General features: G+C 43.6%; 1 protein-coding gene across 1 annotated transcript in view; it reads right to left on the bottom strand.

The window, feature by feature from the left end:
* UBA2 (ubiquitin-like modifier activating enzyme 2) overlaps positions 1-10505 on the bottom strand; it is a 26685-nt gene extending 16180 nt beyond the window's left edge. The window contains exons 1-8 of the mRNA XM_004690544.2: positions 10312-10505; positions 8089-8172; positions 6798-6868; positions 5314-5378; positions 3557-3657; positions 2053-2174; positions 883-950; positions 341-462 (exon numbers count right to left, since the gene is read on the bottom strand). Coding sequence (XP_004690601.1) covers positions 341-462; positions 883-950; positions 2053-2174; positions 3557-3657; positions 5314-5378; positions 6798-6868; positions 8089-8172; positions 10312-10449 — 771 coding nt within the window. The 5' untranslated portion in view covers positions 10450-10505. The remainder of the gene's footprint in view (positions 1-340; positions 463-882; positions 951-2052; positions 2175-3556; positions 3658-5313; positions 5379-6797; positions 6869-8088; positions 8173-10311) is intronic.
* Positions 10506-10964: the final 459 nt, after the last annotated feature.

Below are 10964 nucleotides of genomic sequence, written 5' to 3'. Positions count from 1 at the left end.
AAACAAACAAACAAAAAACAAAAACAAACAAAAGAAACACAACAGCAGAAACCAAAGGCCTCCTACAAGGAAAACCAAGACATCTAACGCAAGCCAGGGAAGGAAAGACAACCAAGGGTATTTATAAGCAAGCCTATGAGCTTACCTCTTATGAAGCTGCTATGCTGATGTAAGCACAAGTGGTAAGATTTCAAAACCTGCCTCAATAAACATACTAAAACATTAGCCTAATTCAATTTCATATATTTTAAAACGAACTCAATTATTTTACAAGCTTAATTCAACTTCACACATCTAAAAGCTACCTATAATCCGTAATTGTAAGGAAAGGAAACCAAACCTTAGTGAAAAGTTTGACTGGGTCATATCCGGTTGATTTAGCCCACTCCTTCGTGGAGATACGTTTGATGTCACCATCTTCACTAGATGCTCTGGCTCTGGCTTCAGCTTCCATTGGTTCCCCTACAAAACAAGTACCATTTTACTTTCAACTCTAATAAACACAGATCTAAGTTCTTACCCAAGACACTGCTCAGGTTACAATCTAAGTTAAAGAAAGAAAAATACTTCATCTTTTTCTACCTTGGTTTCTGCAGGCCATATGTAGAGCAGTTCCAAGTAGAGGCCAGGAATCAAGTCTGGGAATAGCTCCCAGAACTACGAGATTTGTGACATTTCCTGCACCTTGATTTCCTCATCAGAAAACAGGATTACCCATTTTTAAAATACATTGCATTAAAGACAAACAATTCATTGTAAGTGCTTAACCTATTACCTAGCACATAATAGAAATCCTTTTCTCTTAAGCCATGAATATTAAATTAGCAAAATAAAGGCAGTGCTTGCTAATAAATAAGAAAACATGTATAATAGTTTACTCACAGGAAGCTTCAGGGTCAGCTCTGTCAGGAGACACTTCTTGATCAGCATCTTCTTCCCCAAACAACTGGCTATAATACAAGAGCAGTAAATATTTATGTAGAACAATGTTCTGGAAATATGTGTGCTTTTCTTACTTTCCTCACAAACAACTAATTCAGAGCATTCCAAGTCATTAGTAAGGATGAAGAATAAAGACTTGAAAAATGACACTCCATAATCTTAAAAGCATCATGGTAATCTATTCAGACTGCTCAAGATAATTTCAACCACAACACAAACAAAACTACGTAAGAGTAGACCTGTACTCATTCTTGTCACATTGACCCTGCACATTTCTGTTAAAATCTCTGACAGGAGACCGGGAAGGCCCTCCCTGGTAGAGCAACAGGTTAAAGCACAGCACTATGAAGCTAGCTGCAGCTACTTCAGCAATTTGATCCCTGGCCAGGGTGACCCACATAGCATTATAGACCTCTCCTGTCTTGCCCACTACTCCCCTCAGCAGTATACTTTCTCAATATGCCAGTTCTGCTCCCTACTGTCTGATGAACCCTTTCAGCCTCTGTACCTCTAGACTGTACCCCAGTTCTTATATGCATAAATGGAGGAGGAATGACTGAAATACACTGCTGAGGGGAACACAAAGTCTGTCGCACCATATGGGTGAGCTTCTTGGCTGGGGACTCAACTCGTGCTGCAGTGGTGGTGGATAGCTTCATAGTGCTACTTAACTCCTTGCACCACTAGGGTGGTCCCCCCATGAATGTTCAGCAATGTGTTTCACTCAATCTGCCTGTTCTGCTCCCCACTCTATCTGATGAGCCCTTTCAGCCTCTGTACCTCTAGACTGTACCCCAGTTCTATATGCATAAATGAATAAATCTTAAAAAAAGAATTGGTTCACTGTTATGTGTCTTATTTAATAACAGGACCCTGGGTTTTGGAACTCTGGACTATATTCAGTTTTCTGTAATATACAAGAAATACCACTAGAAGCTACTAAAGTTTCATTTCAATATTCATCATAAGCACTGTAGCTCCAAAATAGTCGAATAAAAGTGATTGCATTTTCCATCATCAGTAATGAAAATATCCCCAGAAGTGTATATGTCGCATGCTCTCTCTCTCTCTCTATATATATGTAATGTATGTATGCAAATGTACACTTACTTGAACAAGTACTTTGCCCAAACAATACAATGTATAGGTTCTGAAGGTGTGTTACGAATTGTACAGCCCGGAAAAGTTCTCTGGGTCGGTTTGGGATGGCATTCATAGCATTCCGTGACTCCCTGCAAAGTCAAAACATGAGAAAAATATGCATCCCGTGACTGTAGTTTCTCAAAATTGTAGGATAACAGCAATCATCCATCCACATTCCTACTGCATTGTCAAGGAAATGTTTAACCTCCCCATTTTATAGATAAGGATCTTAACATAACCGCTAACTCTGTCAAGCATAGTCACAGCTAAAGCTAAGCCAAAACTCTTAACACTGATCCTAGTAAATATTTATACCTAGCCAAATGAAAATTTGACTGCAACTGATTATCAATGACAAGTTTACCTTGGTCACTTCAAAAAGAAAAAAAAAACTTTCAAGTTATGAAACTCAGTGATTTCTGTTCTTATAATTATACCATCCAAAATTTAAATTAATTAAAGTCATTAATTTTGGGGGGCCCTCCCTGGTGGATCAGGGTTAAAGCCTCAGCGCTATCAAGCTATCGCCAAGCTATCGCCACTGTGGCCACTGTGGCCTGAGTTCCATCCCGACCCCTGCGCCAAGGAGCTGACCCACATAATGCAGCAGATGTCTCCCTGTCCTGCCCGCTGCGCCCCTCAGCAGTTTGTTTTAGTACATCCACCTGTGCTGCTCCCCACTCTGCCTCTGGTGAGTCCTCTAACCTCCGTCTACCACCTCTGGCATACACCCCAGCTCTTGTATGCATAAATAAATCTTTAAATAAATAAATGAAAATAAATCTTAAAAGTTACAGTTAAGGAAATACAGGAAGAAGTTTAGATAGCACATGAGACAATTTTTCAAAGCGATCATATAAATATCCTCTACCTCAGCAATTCTCAATCTGACTTTTTTCTTTTTAAGTTTATTTATGCACACAGAACTGAGGTGTAGGCCAAAGATGCAGAGGCAGTGAGGATTCACCAGAGACAGAGTGGGGAGCAGAACAGGCAGACTGATAAAGTACACTACTGAGGGGAGCAGGGGGGAGATAGGAAAGGTTTGTTGTGCCATGTGTGTCAGCTCCCTGACAGGGATTGAACTCTGAAGTGGCTATGGTTAGCTTCATGGCACTACACTCCAACCTGCTGCACCACCAGGGAGGGCCCTCAATCTGTCTGAATACATATTCCAGACACTTCTAGTGATTTCAAAAACCTGGCTCATTACCTATCAACTATTAGAAGGCACAGCACACCAACAAGTCCGAGGATTTTAACACAAAAGCTAAATGAAGCAAAGCAGCAAAGAACAAAAGATATCTGCTATTTTGGGGTAGCTTTATAGTCTCCTCGGTTTTACAGGGGCACAAAAAGCTTTATATTTTAGATTCCAACAAGTTCATATGAAATAAATCCAAAATTTCTGCCCCTTTGTGAACCCAAATAAGTATTTGGGAAAAAAAAAAAACAATTTTAATAACGTTACCTTTTTGATAGTAGTTACTTGCCCAAGATAACCAGCAGTTCCACTTTCAATAAGAGGGACATCAGCTGCCAGACACATCCTATTAACATGGTTGCGGGCAGCTGGAAGAAAAATACATTAGTGGAAGTTGATTAAAAGAAAAAAATGCAAGCATAAAAACTCCCAGAGGGCCCTCCCTGGTGGCGCAACAAGTTTAAAGCACAGCACTATGAAGCTATCGCAGCCACAGCAGTGAGTGACCCACATGGCCTGGCAGATCTCTACTGACCTGCCCATTGCTCCCCTCAGCAGTACTCAGTCAATCTGCCTGTTCTATTCCCCACTCTGTCTCTGGTAAATCCTCTCACCTCCTGCACCTCTGGCCTGTATACCCCCAGAAAGGCCTCCCTGGTAGCACAAGGGACTAAAGCACTATGAAGCTATTCTTAGCCATAGCAGCGAAAGTCTGATCCCGGCCAGGGAGCAGACCCACAAGGTACAGCAGACCTCTCCTCTCTCATGCGCTGTCTCTGGTAAATCCTACCCACTCCACCCGCCATGCACCGCTGGCCTCCACCCCAGTTCTTATATGTATAAATAAGTAAACTTAAAAAATAAAAAATCCCAGAGACCAGTTACATTTAATTAGGACACTACCCACATTAGTTCTTAATGTTTTTATTTAACAGGCAGTTTGTATAGCTATGAGTGGAATGATACAACTGTTTAAGATATTTTAGAGTCACTAGAGTTAAGATTTCAAGCACAAGGAATTTATGTCACAAATGCACTCTAGGAAAAGCATCCCTCTATATAAAGCATTCAAATTCCAAAGTGTCATTTTCCTCTACTATTACAGTGCCTCCCTACCCTGACTAAAATTGTTCAATGTCCTGAGTTTTTAACTTGCTATTATCCTTGTATTATTATCAGGTAGTACATGAAAGTGAATAGTGTGGCATACTGGGAACTATTAAAGCAATTTAAGGCTGGGGAAATAAAAGCAAGTTGAAGGAGTTAATCTGATGCTTCCTCCTATTTTTTGCTTTTGGTATTTCTGGTCTAAACTATTACAAATTCACTTGACAGATGTTATTTTTACAGGTGGGAGTAGTTACAGGCAAGAAATAGGAAGTTATTTTCACCCCCTACATTGCATATACCGAACAGATTTATCAACAATGATCACTTCACAATACCTGCACACATGAAAGGGCACCCCACACTGTGAAAAGCTAAAATATTGTAACCTGTATTCACCTAGAACAGTTTGCTACCTTCTGGTCCAATCTTCCTAAAATTAATCAGGGGTCATGGTTTCTAAACTAACTTTGGCATCTTGCTGTCTCATTCCCAAAACAGCAGTTTTTAGCCCTCATTACAGGATAGAACCATCTAGTGTGCTTTGAAAACAAGCTCAGGTCCCAGTTGTAACTGTTCTTGGATGTCATCTGAGCACTGATAGTTCTTAAAACTCCACATATAAGGAGTCACACAATGTTTATGTGCAGAGACAGTCTGAAGTCACACACACACACCTGGTGACTTCAGCTTCCCCACATTCACATCCTTTGATAGAACAGCAGTATATGTATGTGACAGCTAAACTCCTGCCTAGTAAAAGTGACACCAACCAGCACTTTAAAACCTGATTTGACTTCATTGTAGGTCTTTTAAGAACTTATTCATAAGGATATACTAAGCTACAAAAATACAGAACAACTTTGTTATGGGGCAAAGGAAATACTTAGAAATTAAAAGTATTAAAATAATCTCACCTCTGTTATCTAGAGCATTCATCACCAGTATAAACTGTCGAAAAAACTCCACATTATAGTCTGGGCTACAAAATAAAACACAGGTCACTGAAACAACGGACAGTATAATACATGATCCTAGAAAGCATGTGAAAGTACTGGCAGTGTAAAATAAATGCATTAGGGCCTTTACCATCTCGACAGACTTTTTAAAACCATGAGCAGATCTGAAGGAAATCATTTCCCCGAATTCCTATGCCTGCCCAAGCATCTGTTTTGGCTAGTTACTCGGGGCACAAGTGCAGGCTCTCGAACTGGCAAAGCGGCAGACAAATGGCATGGGTTCAACAGCCCCACCGGGGGGACAAGGCAGCGAGTGCCTGGGAACACACAAAGAACACGTTCCCAGGATCTGCCTGGCCTCTGGCTTCACCTCACATGGTCAAGATCAGGCAGAGTTCAGGCCCCTAGGGCCCCTACTTTTAGAACACTGGGAAAGCAACACAGAGTAAAGGATTATAGTGCTATAGGCAGACTTATAGAACAAACATCCAGAGAAGAAAAATGCTGGAGATACAAACTCCCTGAGAAAGTAAGTAAAAGACTTTCTCTAATTTCAGAACTCAAATAAGCACTCACTTTTTAGTATCACTTATTGGTAAACTAGAAAACAGTAAGGCTGGAGATAACTGATGTTGAGTTCCTTTGTCCCAACACCTCCAAAATCTATTTACTCAGAATACTCTTTATTTGTGTACTATCCAAACGACTGCCCATCAAATTTCCTGTAGTATCAACGAATGAATTATTTTGGGAGCAGTATTATAAGCAGAAAACTGTCACAGTGGAAATCCATGAAAATGAGAATGTTACAGGTCCTCCACAGTAGTGCCGGGGTTAAAGACAGCACTATCAAGTGGTTGCCAGCCACTGCAGCACTAGTTCGATTCCCAGGATGGCCAGGGAGGTGACCCACATGGCACGGCGGACCTCTCCTGTCTCGCCCACTGCTCCCCTCAGCAGTGTGCTTTGTCGATCTGCCAGTTCTGCTCCCCACTATGTCTCTAGTGAATCCTCTCACTGTCCCCTTACATCTCTGGCCTGTACCCCAGCTCTTCTACACAGAAATAAATTAATCTAAAAAAAAAAAAAAAACCAGGGGAGACTGATATATTTAGAAAAGTCTGAATCATAACATATAATAATTTTTCAAAGTTTAACTATCTTTTTATTTGAAACAATGTCCTTTACCAGTTTCCAAGCAAGCTATTTATTGCATGCATTAAAATGTCTAAATTACTCTAGTCATACAAACTCACAAATATATAGTATTGCCAAAGGATTGTCACCATGTGGGCACAAGCTACCAATTTAATTATTTCAGGAAAAAATTTCAAAGAGCAGAATGACTCAGAGCTTACATATTTGACTAATAAAAGTATCTTATACTTTAAAAGCTTAAAAATTCACAGTAAACCTAAGTTTTTGACTTAATTAGAACATACTTCATGATGCTGTCATGGTAGGCTATGATGTTTGCTTTCGGGTAAAACTGCAGCACACTTTCTTTGGCCACCTGGAAAAACAAGCAACAACAACTTACTAATCACTACATTTCTACATGTAAATTTATGATAGACAATATTACAGTTTCGCTTACATAATGCATTAAAAACCTTAAAAAAAAAAAAAAAGACAGTAAACCTCCATTGATCAGGCTATACACGTGAGCACATAAACAAAGAGCTCCCCCACCACCCAGACGTCAACAGAAATGGCAGGCTCCAACAAAATCTAAAACGGAGCGATCAAATCTCAATCATTCACTCAGCAAACACTGAACTTAGCATCTTCTACAGAGGACTCATGCTCATTCAAAGAAATGCTAAAGCAAAAGTGACATAACAAAATAACTAAATAGATGTAACTACAAAATATGACCATTGATGAGAGCAGAGATTGTTATGAGAGGAAGACAGGATTTACCTTAGGAAGTTTTAAGAAAACACTCCCAGCAAAGATAGCCCAAATTTTAAAAACGACAGAGAATGGAAGTTTGCCAAAAGATTAGGATGAACAACAAAAGAAAAAACATGTTTTAAGAGCTCTCATCAAGACAGGGAACTAAAGAAAGGACAGGGTGTCTAGATCTGCAGGGGACAGTCTTCTCGAAACAGCCAACAGCACAGGCTGTAGCTTCCCTTGTCCCAAATGTAAGAGCAGTGGAATGCAGAACCGCCAGTCGGCCTAAGTAAACAACTGTGAACTCAACTACTCCGTGCCATGTGCAGGACTAGGTCTAGCACTTCTGTTTCTCTGTGTGTACATACATGTACACACACACGAGTCTGTGACCAGGCCTAGCTTCTTATTCTTCATGATCCCCCAACTAAAAAAAAAGGATGGTCCACTCATACTCCCCCTCCTGCAATCAATCAGATACCATAAAAAGTAAGTTCCATCAAAAGGAAGAAATATAGGGATCGCCTCCCTGGTGGCACTGGAGTTAAAGTCTCAAGCTATCACCAGCCACCATGGCATAAGTTCGATCCACGGCCAGGGAGCTGACCAACAAGGCACAGCAGACCTCTTCTGTCTCAACCGCTGCTCCCCACAGCAGTGTATTTCAGTGGATCTGCCTGTTCTGCTCCCCACTCTGTCTCTGGTGTGAACCCTCTCATTCCTTGTAACTGTCTACACTTCAGTTCTTGTATGCACACATAAAAATAAATCTTCAAAAAAAAAAAAAGGGGGGGTGGTGGTGCAGAATAGAAATGGTATGAGGAATATATTTACCTGGGCCTTTGATCTTCCAACATGTTTCTTCTGAAACAAAAATTGCCTGTTGAGGTTGCTGACATCAATAGTATCCAGATCAATCTACAAATGCACAAACCTCATATAAATTACAAATTTTCTGGTATGTTTAAACAATATCAATATCCTCAGCACCCAAAACCCAGAACTTGTAGTTGAGATAATGCTTTTCAGACCAATCATATAAAAATTGTTGAATAGATAAAAGTAATTTAATACATTAAAAAACAAAACAAAACAAAAAACAAGTGGGCCTCCCTGGTGGCACAACAGGTTAAAACACAAACTACTAATCTCTCCATAGCCACTGCAGCACAAGCTCGATCCCCAGGCCTGAGCTGACCCACATGGCGCAGCAGACCTCTCCTGATCCACCCACTGCTCCCCTCAGCAGTAGTTTTAGGTATATCCGCCTGTTCTATTCCCAACTCTGTCTCTGGTGAAATCTCTCACCTCCCCAAATCCACACCTCTGGCCCATACCCCAGTTCTTGTATGCATAAATAAATCTTTTAAAAAATTAACTTTTCCAAAAAATTATAAAATACTTTATGAAAATATTGTTTGCAGGTCTCCCTGGTACCTCAGAGATTAAGACAGCACTATCAAGCTGTCGCCAGCCACTGAGGCAGGACAACCCCCAACTAGGAAGTGATCCACATGGTGCAGCAGACCTCTCCTATCTCACCTGCTGCTCCCCTCAGCAGTGGATTTCAGTAGATCCACCTGTGCCGCTCCCCACTCTGGTAAGTCCTCTCAACCACTCTACCCCACTGCTGGACCCCAGAGGTCTCCCCAGTTCTTGTAAGCATAAATAAAATGTCTTTAAAAAATAAAACAAAAAAACCAAAACTCAGATTTGATTTTTTTGCTGCTTTCTTTGATTCAAGTCTTCACCCATACACAAACTCATTTACAATTTACCTGAGGACTGTGAAGGGGAACTTCTAAAAGGTTTAAAAAGCGTCACATTTTAAATTTCCTCTAGCAGCGGGTTTATCTTTTTTGTTATTCTAATTACTGCTTAAAATAAATGTGAGGGCGGAATAACAAGTCACTTTCAATTCTTTTCAATAAAATTGTATGAAGAGTAATCACATGTTCTAATTGTCAGTTAGTGACTGGGCATAATATGTAAAAATTAGACATATAACCACTGAAATATTTATCTGTACTTTCTAAATTATCTAAAAATTTAAATTTAAAAGGCAGGCACCTCCCCCCACGTTTCATGGTTTCCATATCACAAAACGATTCTTTTCAACAAGTATTAGCGCTTAGCCACTAAGGCACAACTCTATTTGGGGGATTTGTGGTACAGAATATGGATGGGGAGGCGAACCCTAAAAAAAGTCAAAGGGAAAAAAATAGATTCCCCTCCCGTCCCCCAGTCACTTATGTGAGTTCAGCCAACACTTTTTGTTCATGAAAAAACTTTTTTTTTGCATGTTCCGACCGCACTTGAAACTCACATCCAAGTTCCACACGTTATCCTCTCCCCTTTCTAAGAAGCCGACAAATACGTGATTTAAAAATCACAGTAGCTCCCAGACAGCCCACGGTGGTTAAGTTAAAACCCGAGCCGGCATCTTGAGTTTGGAATAAGGAGAGTGGACGAGGGAAGTCACAGTGGGAGCGATGACAGCCACGCAGCGCCCCAAGGGGTGCGGCTCCTCGCTCCGTGACCACAGGAAAAGTTCCTAAAGCCCACGCCACTGCCTTCCCCCCGTTGCAAGCAAAGCTGGGTGCAAAGAGCGCCCGCAACCTCCGGTGGCTGGGCGGCGCGGCCGCGATGCCGCCACCCTCCACTCTGGACCCTCACTGAGTTAAGGGGTGCCGCGGACTGACCACCCACAGGGACTCTACCGAGCACCTCCAGCGTCCCAGGAGGGCCGGAGAACTGCTCCGAAGCGCGAAGACGCTCACTCTCGTCCACAGCCCAAAGCCACCACGACCCGCGCTGCCCGGGAGGCAGGGGGCGGCCCCGCCGCGGGACGCCCGGAAGACCCCGGCTCGAGGCCTCCCCGCGCCCGCAGCCGGCCCCGCAAGCGGCGAGGCCCACCGGGCCGCGCCCACCAGCTCCCTCCGGGTGGGCGGCCACCCCCGGGGCTCTCGGCCCGCCCCCAACTCGGCTCCCGAACTCCCGGCCCCGGCCCCGGCCCCGCGGCCCGCCATTCAGCCCGCGCGCACGCCCGGCCCTCACCAGGTCGATGTGGGAGAAGCCGGTGAGCACCAGGTTCTTGAGGAGCTCGCAACCGATGCCGCCCGCACCCACCACCAGCACCCGGCCTCCGGCCACGGCCTCGGCCAACTCCCGAGGCAGCCCCCGCGACAGTGCCATGGCGGGACGACCACGAGCCGGCGGAGGCGGGAGAACTCTGCCGCGGCCGGAAGCGGTTGGGGGAAGGGCGACCCGGCTTCCGCTCCTGCGCACTGCGCGGCCCGCGCGCGCGGGGCGGGCGGCTGCGGCTGGGGTCGCGCGGGAGCCTCCATAGGGCTGCGGCGGGCTCCTACTTCGTGGTGGTTTTCTCCCCATGAGCCGATACCCACCATTAGACCTAAGAAACCTAAGGGTTCACCCCTTAGCCTGCAGCTACACTCTGGGCTGGGACTTCTTTACAGTTTGGAAAACAAATGCCCTATGTAAAGAGCTCTTACAAATTAACAAGAAAATAGGGCCTCCCTGGTGGTGCAAAGGGATTTAAGCACAGCACCGTGAAGCGATCACAGCCACTGCAGCCCGAGTTCGATCCCTGGCCACGGAGCTGACCCACAGGAGGCAGCAGACCCCACCCGTCTCCCCTCTGCTACCCTCGGCAGTGTATTTCAGCGGATCTGCCTGTTCTGCTCCCCTCT

The sequence above is a fragment of the Condylura cristata genome, unplaced genomic scaffold (genome assembly GCF_000260355.1).
Source record: "Condylura cristata isolate star-nosed mole 26May11 unplaced genomic scaffold, ConCri1.0 scaffold00028, whole genome shotgun sequence".
In the NCBI taxonomy this organism is placed as follows: domain Eukaryota; kingdom Metazoa; phylum Chordata; class Mammalia; order Eulipotyphla; family Talpidae; genus Condylura; species Condylura cristata.
The sequence above is the reverse complement of the archived record's forward strand: the minus strand, read 5'-3'. Positions and strand labels throughout refer to the sequence as shown.